Source organism: Giraffa tippelskirchi, chromosome 11 (genome assembly GCF_054371585.1).
Source record: "Giraffa tippelskirchi isolate mGirTip1 chromosome 11, T2T-mGirTip1v1.2.pri, whole genome shotgun sequence".
In the NCBI taxonomy this organism is placed as follows: Eukaryota; Metazoa; Chordata; class Mammalia; order Artiodactyla; family Giraffidae; genus Giraffa; species Giraffa tippelskirchi.
The window spans coordinates 92,231,005-92,247,374 of NC_137285.1; the positions used below are offsets into that span (position 1 = coordinate 92,231,005).

Below are 16,370 nucleotides of genomic sequence, written 5' to 3' on the forward strand. Positions count from 1 at the left end.
GCCTTGGAGCACATTAGTAAAAGTAGTATATATACATATATATATACACACACATGGAAATACACACACACATAGAAATGTTGAAAGGTTGCAGAAAGGTTGATGGTAAGAATTTTGATAAGATTAAGATTTTAGATTCGTAAGAATAATAAATGCTTTACCCCAACTCCAGGTAGTTTTTGGTGTTATATTTCTTGGCTCATTGAAGATATAATCTCTCCAATTTTAGCCACTGGCTCACAACACTGTTTTTAAGTATCCAGTGATGAGAGAGTTCCATAAACATGGTGGTGGCTAGAACTGGCTTACATGTAGGATCTCTTAATGTGTATTAACTAAGTGGAAATTTTTATATTAAATCTGGAAAAGTTTGGATTTTGACTCAAGAGATTGTTGATGGTTTCCTAGTGTAAATATTTTTAAGTAGGGAAGGGACATACCCAGTCAACAAATCTTTGTTGACCTGAGTTGATTTATTTCACTAAATCTGAGAAATGAACTTGAGAACTATAAACTGGAGAAAGTTTTAAGATGAGCTTGAGAGAGGAAGGTGAGTGACAGTTGTGTAATCACAATACATGAAAAAAGAACTTTTTTAAATCTGAGGGGAAGGCTATAAGTAAATTGGGCTTCCCTGGTGACCGCTCAGCAATAAAGAATCCACCTGCAATGCAGGAGATGCAGGAGAGGCTATCTGAAAAACACAAATATCCAAAAAGTAGAGTAATAAACACACACAAAAAATTAGTACAAACATATACAGATTTTTAATATATTCAGTTATATTTTAATAAATAGAAATGATATGTTAAAAAGGGATAACATATATGTCACACTGTGATTTCAAACATGTGAAATAAAATATGCAAAGGAAAAAAGAATAAAACTATATCAGCATGTTATCAGTGGTTATTTCTAAGAATGAAATACAGATGGGGTTTTTTCCTTTATTTTTTCCTTTATTTTCCAGTTTTTCTATAAGATATATATTACTTTTGACAATTGGGGGGTAAAGGAAGGTTAGGGTTTTTTTTTTCTTTTCTCCTTTTTAACCTCTTTTTAGCCCAGTAGTATTATAATGAGTATTTGTAAAACCTCTCACCCCCACTCCTGTTTTTAAGATCATTTCATAAATTTCCCGTTTCCTTACTTTTTAGTGGACAAATTCTAGAGAAGTGATGAGCTCTACCAGGGCTAGCATTAAACGGTTGTCTCTGAGTCAGAGGCTTTTCATCTCTGCCATTCATTCACTAACTTTTACCTACACCTGGATACTCTTTTTAATGGATGACCATAATTATGCTACAGTGAAAGGTTAACATTTATAATGTTTACCTTGATGACTCAATAAAATGCCTTTGTTTCTTAGCATATTTGGCATGTTTAATAAAATAAGCTGAATTAGATATCCAGTGTATTCCAACTGTGACAACTAAAAATAAATATAATATTTTCCTTCATTGTTTTCAGGTGCTTAGCAAACTTTACCAATAGTCTTTCATTGCTTTGGATTAATTTACAGATAGGAACTAATACCGATAACAGGAATTACAGGCTAATATATGCTTTTTGTACACATCTAAACTGTGAAACGAACTTGGGTTTCTTCTGTTTTTCAGACATCAGGAGAAAGAAATTTCTTCTCAATGGAAAAGTTGTTCATCTTTTCCTAGAGTAAAGAAATAAGTGGACAAATAAGCAAGTTTATCCTTTGGGGGAAATGTTCTTTAGTCCCAACCCCATTTTAATCTAAAATTGATATAATGTTGTCAACAGTGTTTCATTGGCCAGAGCAGCATGTAAAAGCACGAAAATCACCCAAGTGATTCAAGTGACTGGAGAAACCTCAGTCTTCTAGATCCTCCTTACTCAGAGCATAGCGTCTAGACTGGCATCAGCATCATCACCTGGGTGCTGGTTAGAAATGCAAAACCTCAAACCCTACCCTGCTACTGCTACTACTGCTAAGTCACCTCAGTCGTGTCCAACTCTGTGCGACCCCATAGATGGCAGCCCACCAGGCTCCGCTGTCCATGGGATTCTCCAGGCAAGAACACTGGAGTGGGGTGCCATTTCCTTCTCCAATTCATGAAAGTGAAAAGTGAAAGTGAAGTCGCTCAGTCGTGTCCGACTCTTAGCAACCCCATGGACTGCAGCCCACCAGGCTCCTCCATCCATGGGATTTTCCTGGCAAGAGTATTGGAGTGGGGTGCCATTGCCTTCTCCGAAACACTACCCTAGACTGACTATATCAGAAACTGCTTTTTAATAACATACCCATGTAATTGACAGGCACAGTAAAGCCTGAGAAGAGCTGGGCTAGATAACTTTATTATTATTGTTTTGTTGTTCAGTTACATGCCACAGAATACGAAGGAAATGATAAAAGTAAATAACTCAATCTTATTAGTATAATGAAAGCAGGAGATACTTCACAGTCCCTAACTAAAGTGGTTTTTTAAAATTTTTTAAATTATAAAAGTATGATAACACATTTACAGGAGATTCGGGAAATACAGAAGAAAATTACACGTAGTCCCACTATATATTACAGTTATTTTATTATTTTATTATTTTATTGGAGAATAATTGCTTTACAATATTGTGTTGGTTTCTGCCATACATCAACATGTATCAGTGCTTTTCAGGTCTACTATATCCTTCTACTTTTCTGTCTATTCATTCTATTAATTGTTGAGAGTTTGATACTGAAACTCCAACCAAAAACTTCAACTTAAAAAAATAAAGATTTTTAGCTGGAGTTTCAATATCAAACTCTCAAAAATTAATAGAATGGATAGACAGAAAAGTAGAAGGCAATAGTAAACCTGAAAAGCACTATGAACCAATTCAACATAACTAAGATTTATACAGTTTTCACACAACAGCAGGATACAAATTCTATTCACATTCCCATGGACTCTAAACTGTAAGACACTGGAACATATCCAGGGACATAAAACAAGGTGCAAAAATTTCATGATCTAAAGGTATTGAAATCATACAGAGTCTGTTCTCTTATCACTGAGGCATTATGTTAGAAATCAATATCAAAAGATATTTGAAAATAACCCACATATTTTCAAGTGCAATGTGACATTTTCCAAGAGAGACATTTGACTTAGTCATTGAAAGGCTCAATAAAGTTAAAAGACTGAAAAAATACAGATTGCAGAGAAGAAAGCACTTAAATGAGAAATTGATATCAAAGATATTTTTTAAATCCCATATATTTGGAAATTAAATGTCCACTTTTAAGTGATGGGTGTATTGAAGCCATAACAAGAAAAATTAGAAAATAATTGTAAGAGAATAAAAATGAAAGTAATTTATCAGAATTTGTTGTATGCAGCTGAAGTTGTTCAATGCAACTAAATACAATGTGGAATCTTGAACAGGTATGAAAACAAATAATGGAAACTAGCATAAAATTTTGTGAAATTTGAACAAATCTGTACTTTAGTTAATAATACTGTATCACATGTTAATTTCCTGTTTTTCTTTTCTTTTTTTTCTTTTACAGCTTAGTATTTCTTTGTATCCTTAGAATTGGATTAAAAGTTTCAAGCTTCAAAGTTTTTTTTAAAAAATTATTAAGATAATAAGCTGTCTAGACTTTTCACAGTAATACTAGATGCCAGAATAAATGGAACTATATCAAAGTTTTGAGTGAACATAAATTAGAAATCTAGCATTCTATTCATACTTAGTCAAAGAAGTGGGACCAAAATGTCATAAATTTTTTAGCTAAGCAAAAATTTGTAAGTTTCCTTAACTATAAATATTATGTCAGATCTGAAGGTGGCTGGCAGTGAGGGGCAGCAGGATCGCTCTTGAACTGGCTTTTCTGGTTCTGGCATCTGAGAGAGAGTTTCTGACAGAGTAAAGGTACTCCTTTCTGCTACCCTCTTGAGATCTCTTAGGGGCAGGTCCCGATACCTGGGAACTAGAGACACAGATTGGGGCAGGGAACTGCTCACAGACCAGCAGAGCCGGGTTCGGCCAAGCACTTAGGGGCGCGCCTTGCACAAATTCTGCGTCAAGTTGGTGCAGTAGGACGATCCTGGGCTCACCTCCTCCCACGGACACACCAAAACTACAACCTCGTAAAGAACAACCGTCTGTCAGGACTGACCTGAAAACTAGTGCAACAGACTTTCTACAACTAAGGGTATGAGGAAAAGGCCACGATGAGGAAGGCAGGAGGTGCAGAGCCCTGGCCTATGAGAACCAAACCTTGGTTCTCCTCCTGTGAGGCAACCCACAACCCCAAGAGACATCACAAGCACAGAGGGACCCTCTGAGGAGCCAGGGGGCCAAGTCCCACATCATGCTCTCTGGCACCGGGACCTGCGCTGGGAAGCTGAGTCCTCATAAGAACAGGTTCTGAAACCCAGCAGGGCTTACATCTGAGGGAGCGGGGGTGTGGGGACGAGGATGAGGGGTGCCCTGGGAAAGGGCGGAGACTTCACTCTTCAAAAACTCAGCACAGAAACTCACTCACTCCAAACCCCAGCGCAGAGGCAGCAGCTTGAAAAGCTCCTGGGCCTTACAAGACAGGAGTCCTTGACTCATTTCGGAACTTCCTCTGGGGGCAGAAGTGCCCGCAGATCATCATTTGTTGTCACTGTCTTCCCACGTAGCTGGCCTGGTGCTAGTGAGCCCTGTTTCTATCAGTCTCCATCGGCCTAACTAACACTTCCTGCTCTGGCCCTGCTTTCTCCTGAGAACCCAAGAAGCCAGGCCCACACACCAGCTACCCCTCCCCACAGCGGTCACAGCCAGGTCTGTGGACGTTTGGACCGGGGACCAATCCCACCTACTAGGCTGTCTGCCTGGGGATGAACCTCACCCGCCAGCACCCCCACAACAACTGTCCACCCATCACAGGAGGGCACACACAGCCTACACAGGAGATACCCTGGGGCACCTGGCTGTGTTGACCAGGGGAGACTGTACTGCTGGGCCCTATAGGACACTTCCTACATAAGACCACCCTTTCAAGACTGGGCGATGAAGCTGATATACGCAGAAACAGAGTTCAGGAGTCAGTTCAGTCATGTCTGACTCTTTGCGACCCCATGGACTGTAGCACATCAGGCTTCCCTGTCCATCACCAACTCCCGGAACTTGCTCAAACCCATGTACATCGAGTTGGTGATGCCATCCAACCATCTCATCCTCTGTTGTCCCCTTCTCCTCTCATCTTCAATCTCATCAGGGTCTTTTCCAATGAGTCAGTTCTTCGCATCAGGTGGCTGAAGTATTGGAGTTTCAGCTTTAACATCAGTCCTTCCAATGAATATTCAGAACTGATTTCCTTTAGGATGGACTGGTTGGATCTCCTTGCAGTCCAAGGGACTCTCAAGAATCTTCTCCAACACCACAGCTCAAAAGCATCAATTCTTCAGTGTCCAGTTTTCTTTTTAGTCCAATTCTCACATCCATTCATGACTACTGGAAAAACTATAGCTTTGACTAGATGGACCTTTGTTGGCAAAGTAATGTCTTTGCTTTTTAATATGCTGTCTAGGTTGGTCATAGCTTTTCTTCCAAGAAGCAAGTGTCTTTTAATTTCATGTCTGCATTCAGCATCTGCAGTGATTTTGGAGCCCTCCAAAATAAGTCTGTCACTGTTTCCATTGTTTCCCCATCTACGTGCCATGAAGTGATGGGACCGGATGTCATGATGTTCATTTTTTGAATGTTGAGTTTTAAGCCAGCTTTTTCACTCTCCTCTTTCACTTTCATCAAGAGGCTCTTTAGTTCTTCCTTCTGCCATAAGGGTGGTGTCATCTGCATATCTGAGGTTATTGATGTTTCTCCAGATAGTCTTGATTCCAGCTTGTGTTTCTTCCAGCCCAGCGTTTCTCATGATGTACTCTGCATATAAGTTAAATAAGCAGGGTGACAATATACAGCCTTGACGTACTCCTTTCCCAATTTGGAACCAGTCTGTTTTTCCATGTCCGGTTAGAAACAGAATTAGGCAAAATGAAAAAACTACAGAATATCTTTCAGAGGGAAGAGCAAGATAAAACATCAGGGGAAAAAAAAAAGAACTAAAGGAAGAGGAGATAAAGTTTATCAGGTAAAGAATTCAAAGTAACAATCATAAGATGCTTATCAGACTTGGTAGAAAACTGGATGAATTCAGGTAGAGAATCAACAAAAGGCTAAAAGAATTGTAAGCTTCTTTCACCAAAGGGCTAGAAGATATAAAAAAAGAAAGTGTTCACAATTTTGAATTCATTAACTGAAGTAAAAAATACACTAGTAGAAACCAGCAGATCAGAGAATGCAAAAATAAAAATTAAAAAACAGCAGTGATCTGGAAGACAAGGATAGTAGAAGTCACTCAATCAGAATAGCAAAAAGGAAAGAGAATAAAACAAAAGAAATAAGCAGAGGGCTCATGAGGGGTCCCAGCTACTCTGGCAGCAGGAGGAGCAGGAGTGGACAGGCAGCCCGGCTTCTGGATTTCTCTCAGCACCCCCAGCGTGCACCCTCCCCCCACCAGCATGCCCCAGAAGAAGGGCAGCTCTGCATAGAGAACAGCAAAGGAGGACCCCAAGAGGAGAGCCGGGAGGTTGTCATCTAAACCTGCTCCTGCAAAAGTGGAAACAAAGCCCCAAAAGGCAGCGGGAAAGGATAAATCTTCAGACAGAAAAGTGCAAATAGGCAGAAGTGACCAAACCTCTGGTTGGAGGTTTACCTGCATAAAATGGAGAAGGTGAAAACGAGAAGAGCCCAGACTCTGAGGAAACAGGAAAGAAAGAAGCTGTGTGTGGTTAATATCACACTCCGGGTCCTATCGGTGGTCCCTGTCTACCTTCTCGTTCAATCCAGATGAATATTTTTATTAATTAGTTTGTAAATGCAAGTTTTTTTTAGTAGTTTTAGTAGTATTTTTAATAAAGAGGGAATCCTACTTCATTCATTTTTAAAGTGTAAGTGCTTTTTTTTTTTACACTGGAGTATAGTTGATTTACACTGTTGTGTTAGTTTCACGTGTATAGCAAAGTGAATCAGTTATACATATACATATATCCACTCTTTTTTAGATTCTTTTCCTATATAGGCCATTACAGAGTATTGAGGAGAGTTCCCTGTACTATACAGTAGGTCCTTATCAGTCATCTATTTTATATATAGTATGTGTCTTTATCAACCCCAATATGTTCCTGCCCTCCCCCCGGTAACCGTAAGTTTGTTTTCTACATCTGTGACTCTATTTCTGTTTTGTAAATAAGTTTATTTGTACCATTTTTAAAGATTCCACATGGAAGTGATATCATATGATATTTGTCTTACTCTATCTGACATTACTCAGTATGACAGTCTCTAGGCCCATCCACATCGCTGTTGTAAACAACTTGCTGGTTGTTTTGCTTCTTTTTTTTTTTTTGGTACAATCAGAAATAGTGGGATATTGAATATGGGAAATTTTGACTGTGTTAGGTGTCAGCTTAATATTCCATAGATGGAATAGCTTTTATATCCTATGATACAAAGAATACCAAATGACAATTTGGGGTCCGTTGTGCATTTAATGTCTTGAACACTTTTTTTTTTGGCTAAGCCACATAGCATGCAGGACCTTAGATCCCCGAGCAGGGATCGAGCCCATGCCCCCTGCGTTGGGAGCGTAGAATCTTAACTCCTGGACCACCAGGGAAATCTCACTGAACACTTTACTTCTCTTCCCATGTTGATTTTGGATAGAATTGTTTCCTAAAACAAGCCACTCCTTGATCTTGGCTATCCTGGTCAGAATTTTGTGCACTCTGTACCATCTTTCTTTGGTCATGGTAGTCCAATTTTCCTAGAAGCTTTGTTAATGTGCTGTGAACTCATCGAAAACTTGAAAAACTTGAGTAAGTATTGTGTATAATATCAAATTGTGAATTAGTAGGACTTATGATATAACAGCACATCAACATTTGAAGATATTTAAATTTGCCTCCACATTTTCAGCTGGAAAGTCACTGGTATAAGTGTTCAGAAAAATATCACAACTACATGATTTTTTAGACTTTTTGCTATATATATTAAGAATTGTGTACAAATTGAAATGTCTGTGTCCTGATCCTCAAAACAACCAGTAAAATCTCAATTATGAAAGAAAAGAAGACAAAGTGAGGATAGGAAATGAACCACTGAGAGAACATCAAGGGGAGGAACATTCACATAAAAGAGGTCCCAGAACAAGAAAGAGAAACGGACAGAAAACCTACTTGAAGATGAAGAGATAATGGCTGAAAGCTTCTCTAATCTGGCAAAGGAACCAGACAACCACGTCCAGGAAAAACTGAGTCCAAAATAAGATGTACCAAAGAGATCTGCACCAAGACACATCATTAAAACCTCAAACTGTCCCACAGGCCTCATGGCCAAAAAAAAAAAACAGATTATAAACAACAGAAGAGGGTTTCCCAGTGGCTCAGTGGTGAAGAATCCACCTGCCAATGCAGGAAACATGGGTTTGATCCCTGGTCCAGGAAGGGATCCCTGATCCCTTAGTTGCCGCGAAGCAACTAAGCCTATGGGCCGCAACTACTGAGCCTGAGAGCCACAACCACTGAGCCGGAGAGCTGCAACCACTGAGCCTGAGAGCCACAACTACTGAAGCCTGTGAGCCACAACTACTGAGCCCGAGAGCTGCAACCACTGAGCCCGAGAGCTGCAACCACTGAGCCTGAGAGCTGCAACTACTGAGCCTGAGAGCCGCAACTACTGAAGCCTGTGAGCCGCAACTACTGAGCCTGAGAGCCGCAACCACTGAGCCCGAGAGCTGCAACCACTGAGCCTGAGAGCCACAACTACTGAGCCTGAGAGCTGCAACCACTGAGCCCGAGAGCCGCAACTACTGAGCCCGAGAGCTGCAACCACTGAGCCCGAGAGCCGCAACCACTGAGCCCAAGAGCCGCAACTACTGAAGCCTATGAGCCACAACTACTGAGCCCGAAAGCTGGAACCACTGAGCCTGACAGCCGCAACCACTGAAGCCTGTCAGGCACAACCACTGAGCCAGAGAGCCGCAACCACTGAGCCTGAGAGCCGCAACCACTGAGCCTGAGAGCCGCAACTACTGAAGCCTGTGAGCCGCAACCACTGAGCCTGAGAGCCGCAACTACTGAAGCCTGTGAGCCGCAACTACTGAGCCTGAGAGCCGCAACTACTGAAGCCGTGAGCCCTGGAAACCATGCTCTGCAACAGGGGGGCCACTGCAATGAGAGGCCCGAGCATTGCAACAGGAGAGTGGCTCCTACTCTCTGCAGCTAGAGAAAGCCCACACTCAATGAAGACCCAGCACAGCCAAAAACAAAAGATAGAGGGTTACCCTTTTTGCTTTTGGAATGCTGATACGATTCTGATTCCTGTTCTAAGTGCTGGTTACTCAGATGTGCTCAGTTTGTGAAAACTGAGCTGTACACCTACAATATGTGAACTTATTTGTATGTATATTATGCTTCAGTTTTTAGGTCTCTCCTCTAGTGTCTTTCCCCTCCCTAGAGACAACTTCTGTAACCAGTTTCTTATGTCCTTCTTGAGTTATTTTAAGCATATAAAAGTTTATATCTTTTAAAAAATGTATATTATATTATACATTTTATTTATATATATGTGTGTGTGTAAGTTGCTCAGTTGTGTCCAACTCTTTGAGACCCCATGGACTGTAGCTCACCAGGCTCCTCTGTCCATGGGATTCTCCAAGGAAGGATACTGAAGTGGGTTGCCATGCCCTCCTCCAGGGGGTCTTCCCAACCCAGGGATCAAACCCAGGTCTTCCACATTACAGACAGATTCCTTACTGTTTGAGCTACCCGGGAAGTTACATTTATATAAATATGTATACAAAAGCTTTTCGACTACATTTGATAAAGGCTTGAGAAAGAACAACACCAAAAAAAGAGACAGATTGGAAAACATAAACTAAATGAAAGCACTGAATATGAAATATAAAGAGTAAAACAAACTAGATAAAAGTAAAAGATCATAGAGTCCAGTTGTTTTAAAACATGGCTGCTCATTAGAATCATATCTGCAGTTTTGGAGAAAAAACCAATACCTGGGCATTTGTATTTTTCAAAAAATTCCAAGATAATTCTAATGTGCTTTTGGATTTTAAAAAGTGATTATAGGTTTTTTAATTAAATGGTAGTTTTAGTGATATAGAGTTCTATTATTTTCTGTTGACCAATCATGATACAATGGTATTAAAATGAATAGTAGTTACATAATCACAGTAGTAAAAGATGTTTATCAGTTTTCACAATCAATCAATAGCCAGACAAAAAAATAAAAGATAATTACAATTGCAAGCCATAATGGAAACATGATTAACCTAACAATTTAACATAATTATGTACCATCTGGGGAGTTAAGTAGAGTGATGTTGTAGGTGGAAGCGCATACATGCACACATTTTCATCCACTGAGCCAGTCTATGACTTTTGGTTGGTGCATCTAATCCATTTACGTTTAAGGTAATTTTCGATATGTATGATCCTATTGCTATAAATTGCTTTTGGTTTATTTCTTTTAGGTCTTCTTCTCTTGTGTTTCCTGCCTAGAAAAGTTCCTTTAGCATTTGTTGTAAAGCTGGTTTGGTGGTGCTGAATTCTCTTAACTTTTGCTTGTCTGGAGAGCTTTTGATTTCTCCATCAAATCTGAACAGGAGTCTTTCTGGGTTGAGTATTCTTGTCTAACCTAAGTGTTTTAGAAGTACAATTGATTGTAGAACTAAAAAGGATTCTAATTTTAAATGGCAGATAGTAGTATTTTAGATGGCAAAATGCAGCTGGTAACTTACAGAGTTGAAGTTAAACATTCAACAATAACAGTTACTGTAACATGGTCTCTGGAAGAGCTTGACAGTGGGCTGGAGACAGATGGCTGAGGGCCGCTAGGAAGGTAGTGTGGATGAGTATCAATGAGTGGGAGCTGTGAACAAGTTTCTCCTAAACTGTATGGGTGAAAGTATTGTAATTATAGTCAAAATCAGACATATGTTTTTTATTATATGCCCTTAATTGATAAGTCAGGGAATCTGCTGTACTTCTGTGTCTTAAGCTGAAGGTAACTTGTTCTTCAAACCAGTCTTATAATATGACCTTTAGAAAATCACCTTTAAAATAAATGGCTTTGTGAGTTTTATTGGAATGTTGGACTTACCCTCTAGAGTTGGGACCTGACTGACTGGGTGGAAAGTTGAAATAAACAGTCTGCACTGGGCAAGTGTCCCAGACTTGGGTTGAACAACCATTACTTTACAACACTCACATCTTTGTGGATTTTGCATTCAGTTGCCTCCCAGGTTCCTAACCCTGCATTCCTATGGCCCTGGCATTTGAGCCTGTTTAACCACGACTATTCTGCCCTTGTTGTCCGATGTGTAAATTTCTCTGCCATGGTTTCACAGAGGCTGAAGCCTAGTGTTGAAAGTTAGATAGACACGGGCTTGTAGTTCTGGCCTCACTGCCCTTTAGACATAGGAAGTTGGGTGATGCAAAAGTCTCCAAGCCTCAGTTTTCTCACCTGGAATATGGAGACTAAAACCCTCATCTTGTGTGACTCTGCAGATTACATAACTATAAAACACCCACTGCCATGCCTGCTGCTGCTGCTGCTAAGTCGCTTCAGTCGTCTCCGACTCTGTGCAACCCCATAGATGACAGCCCACCAGGCTCCCCCGTCCCTGGGATTCTCCAGGCAAGAACACTGGAGTGGGTTGCCATTTCCTTCTCCAATGCATGAAAGTGAAAAGTGAAAGTGAAGTCGTTCAGTCATGTTCGACTCGAAGCGACCCCATGGACTGCAGCCCACCAGGCTCCTTCGTCCATGGGATTTTCCTGGCAAGAGTACTGGAGTGGAGTGCCATTGCCTTCTCCGACTGCCATGCCTGGCACACGGTAAATGGTGGTTACGATTATGTTATTATTATTAAACCCAGGTCTCCATTACTGGTTCCTTTTTGCTACATGAATCCCTTAGGTAACAAGTTTTTGTTTATTCTTTCACCTTATGTGTCAGTCTTTAGTGGCTGTATTTTCCTCCTACTGAATCCATATTCCAGAGGCCACCTCCCTGGGAGCCCTTTCTTTTGTGGCACTTGGGCTGAGCCCTCACCTGCCTCCAGGCTCACCGGACAGCCCAGCTCCTATGCACTGCTGGCTCACATAGCCGGTGGCGTCTAGACACTTCTCGCTAGCTGACTGACTTGGGTAAATTATTTAAAGCTTTCTAGGCCTCAGTTTCCTCATCTGTGAAATTAACTGTACCTGCTTCATGTGATTGTTGTGAAGATTTAATAGATAATTACATAAAACGGGTCTAGAATACAAAGCGCTCCATAGCACTTGCCAGTATGATTCATATTTAGGTAAAGAGTACCCAAGCTTGGCACTTACCCACTTCTCTCTTCTCGGCCCAGGGTTCCCTCTCAACGTAGAGCTGTTTTCAGGACCTAACTGCATGTCCCTCCACTATCTGGACACTGCTTATGCCCCCATCTGAGAATCCCTGCCTTCTCTACATCCTGCCACAAATATTGCTGGCAGACGCTGGCAGGGAGAGTAAGGAATGAGTAATACTTTCTTCCCCAAACATACTGTCTGTGAGGAACAGTGTACTGGGGCCAGCCTGTTGGCCTCCTACCTAAAATAGGGTGAAACTCATGGAACTGAGCAAAGCAGTTTCCTTATTCTTCCTGAATTTCCTCATCTCTCTTTCCTCATTGCCACTAGTAAACACAGATCATCCATCTACAAGGAAAGAACAGTGCAAGATTCCTACCCACTGAGGCTGTGGGCTGCAAAGTGTGCCATGGATAAAAAGAGTCAGGGGTGTAACTCAAGAGTGTGAACTTCTATTGCATCCATGGGGTAAATTGGTTACCTGAACTATAACTGTTCAAGTTCCACAATGAGGCAATGAATTGAGCTGCTAAACTACAAGTAACCTGAGAGAAGCAAATCAAAAGAAGATTGGATTTTGATGGAGAACTATAAATAAAGTACATCACTGGTTTATAAACTGTTCAGCACTAGTGGTAAAGAACCTGCCTGCCAATACAGGAGTCGTCAGATGCAGGTTTGATCCCTAGGTCGGGAAAACCCCCTGGAGGAGGGAATGGCAATCCACTCCAGTATTCTTGCCTGGAGAACCCTTTGGACAGAGGAGCCTGGTGGACTACAGTCCATGGGGTCGCAAAGAGTTGGATGTAACTGAAGTGACTTAGCACAGCATAGCAATAGCACCCTCCACACTGGGCTTGGAAATCAGGTGTGAAAGAAAGAAGTGTTAGTCGCTCAGTCCTGTCCAACTCTTTGTGATCCCATGGACTGTAGCCTGCCAGGCTTCTCTGTCCATGGAATTCTCCAGGCAAGAATACTGGAGTGGGTTGCCATGCCCTCCTCCAGGGGATCTTCCCAACCCAGGGATCGAACACAGATCTCCCGCACTGCAGACAGATTCTTTACCATCTGAGCCACCAGGGAGCAGGGGGAGATGAAGAGTATCTTCATGAAATGAAGGGATCTTACTTCTCAGGCCTCCATGCCTCGAATAGTACTTGGCTTGTGGCAGTAAACTGTTCCTGCTCGGCAGTCCTGGCTTCAAGCCTCCCACAGGGAGGTTCCTTTTAATGCTCCAAATCCCTTCCAGGACCACTGTCAATATTTTCAAAAATAAGATAATGGTTATTAGTTTCTACTGTTTTTAGCAGTTTAGTTTAGTGTTTTTAAACTATTTACTTGGTGATTATTTTTCTCAGATTTAGGCGGAGGCTTATTTGACTTAGTTACACTACCCCAAAACTTTAGCATTTGTTTAAGCTGTAATTCCAGTTCACTTGTTCAATTATTTCCTATGCAGTTAAACATTTACAGTGGTATTAATTTAACTTCCCCTAAAGAAAGAGATGAAAAGTCAATAAAGAAACAAACAGCAAAACAGAGAGAAATTAGGAATACATAATAGGTAATATGTGGACTTCATTGGTTAGTCTTACCTGATTCTGATTTACTTCTAGAAGCACAAATATTTCCAAAGATAACATAACCCAAAGTTACCAGATTAACTTCTCCAATAGATCCTACAAGCTTTTAAACTAGATGCTGGTTAATTTCCCCCTTGAAAGAAACAGTAAACTCACTGGAAAACATCACTGCAAAATATTTGTAACGTGATGTCTACTCACTGCACAAGGCAAATTATAGTCTTAAATCCTGATAAGCCAATAAGTGTTGGTTTAGTAATCATTTGTACTGGGCTTTTCTCTGTATCTTAAAATCACATGTTCAGGTTTGGGGAGTCAGTTAACAAGCATTTAGTGAGAATTTACTGTGTAGAAAACTGTGACCCAAGTTAAATAAAGAAGTGAATTCAGGTAAGTGCCATAAGTTGGTTTTCCTATTTCTGAAGCTACAAATGTTAATACTCAGTATTCTCCATAGATGTAATATTGCCCATGGTGAACACACTGACATGACCCCCCCTGAAAGGAGTTTATACCATGTAATGACTAGGGGCAAGCCTTTGGTTTCCGAGGAGATCTGGGTTTCAGTTCCTTCTCTACCACCTACCAGTTTTATGACTTTGGGCAAGTGATTTAATCCACTGTGTGTCAATTCCCTCATGGGATGACAATAATATCTACCTTGAAGGATTGTTATAGTATTTGGATGAAATGGACATAAGTGCTTTGTACCCAATAAATAGTAGCTTTTTTTTTTTTTTAACAGAGACAATGATTTTCCTGTCCAAGCATGGACTGAGACTGTTTCCAGAGGCACAGTCACTGAACTGACTCACCCGGCTGCATGTCAGCCCTTGCTTCTCCTTCTCTGCTCCTGAATGGAGTGGCTGAAGCTATCTGTCAAGGTTAGTCTCTCCTTTCTAAAGACCTTCAAGGAAGCCGCCACAAACTCCTTCTGCCAAGACCTTACAAAATTCAAGCTGTTTCTTACATCTAACCCAAATCTTCTCTTACGGATCAAGCTGGTTTCCTTTTCTGCCCCGTCTAGACATAGAAAAGGATAATAAACTCTCAGATGCAGGAGTCCACAAACATGTATTCATACTCTCTGTGACCCCCTATGCGAGACCAGGGAAATAGGTTTAGGTTTATTCCATATTGTGGGAAGGTCTGGTAAAGAGAAAACAGTTAAAAATCCAGAGGCAGGGACTTCCCTGGTGGTTGCGTGGCTAAGACTCTGTGCTCCCAATGCAGTTGGCCGAGTTTGATCTCCGGTCAGGGAACTAGATCCCGCATGCCACAACTAAGAGTTCATATGCAGCAACGAAGACCCAGTGCAGCCAAATAAATAAATATGAAAAAAAAAAAAAGATCCTGGGACAAAACTCTGTAGAAAATTCATCTCAGATTATATAGAAGGACTGTACCAATCTAATTTAGCTGGCTCTTTCACATGCAACACAGCTGAATAGAGAGAATTTTGTTGCTGTCGTTGTTATTTACTCCCTAAGTCACGTCCAGCTTTTTGTGACCCATGGACTTTAGCCCGCCAGGCTCCTCTGTCCTTGGGATTTCCCAGGCAAGAATACTGGAGTGGGTTGCCATTTTCTTCTCCAAGAGATCTTCCTGACCCAGGGATCAAACTCGAGTCTCCTGCATTGGCAGGAGGATGCTTTACTGCTGAGCCAACAGGGAAGCCCTAACAGAGAAAATACCTGAAACACGAATGCATATGCCCAAAATGCCTGGGTGAAAAAAAGCTCTTAAAGCAAAATATTGTTAGGCACAAGCACTTATTGTACTTGGGGACAGAAGCTGCTGGAATAAATAGCATGATTTTGAGCAGATAGGATATTTTTGGATGAAAATGTTATGGAAAGTGATATATTCTACTGGAGGAAAAGAGGACCAGCAAGAAGTATGAATACCCTTTGAAGCAGCAGCATCTTTAAAGGGGACTTCAGCCTCTCAGCTCTGGGCAAGTGCTTTCCAGGCGGAGAAAGGAAGACAAGGGGGGGAGGTGGGGAGCGGCCGGAGAGACCTCAGTGTTGGCAGCTGAACCTGAAAAGAGAAGCAGGCACAAGACAGAAGCCAAGAGAAAAGAAGTAAGTCCTTTCTGGAAGGTAGGAATATTATAGAGATTCTTTTCTTTCTCCTCTTTTCTTGCCTCCAACCCTCTTCTACTCAGGAATCTTTTTAGGTGTGTTTTTGTCCTGAATTTTAAAGTTACAGAACAAACTCTTTATGCTGAAAATTTTGGCCGATGGGATCTGACCTGGTCTGACAGAGAAGGCTGCCCTTTAAAAATATTTTTGTTTCCTTCAGCTGTCTCCAGACTGTGAATAATGAACATCAGAGCTTGAAAAGCCAGCTTAGAAACATATTGTCT

The 16,370-nt window shown here is 41.1% G+C and overlaps 1 protein-coding gene across 1 annotated transcript in view; it reads right to left on the reverse strand.

Annotated features, from left to right (window-relative positions):
- Window positions 1-764: 764 nt before the first annotated feature.
- C11H11orf97 (chromosome 11 C11orf97 homolog) overlaps window positions 765-16,370 on the reverse strand; it is a 31,287-nt gene continuing 15,681 nt past the window's right edge. The window contains exons 3-4 of the mRNA XM_081543215.1: window positions 13,548-13,673; window positions 765-1,669 (exon numbers count right to left, since the gene is read on the reverse strand). Of these exons, the coding sequence (XP_081399341.1) occupies window positions 1,644-1,669; window positions 13,548-13,673 (152 nt within the window). The 3' untranslated portion in view covers window positions 765-1,643. The remainder of the gene's footprint in view (window positions 1,670-13,547; window positions 13,674-16,370) is intronic.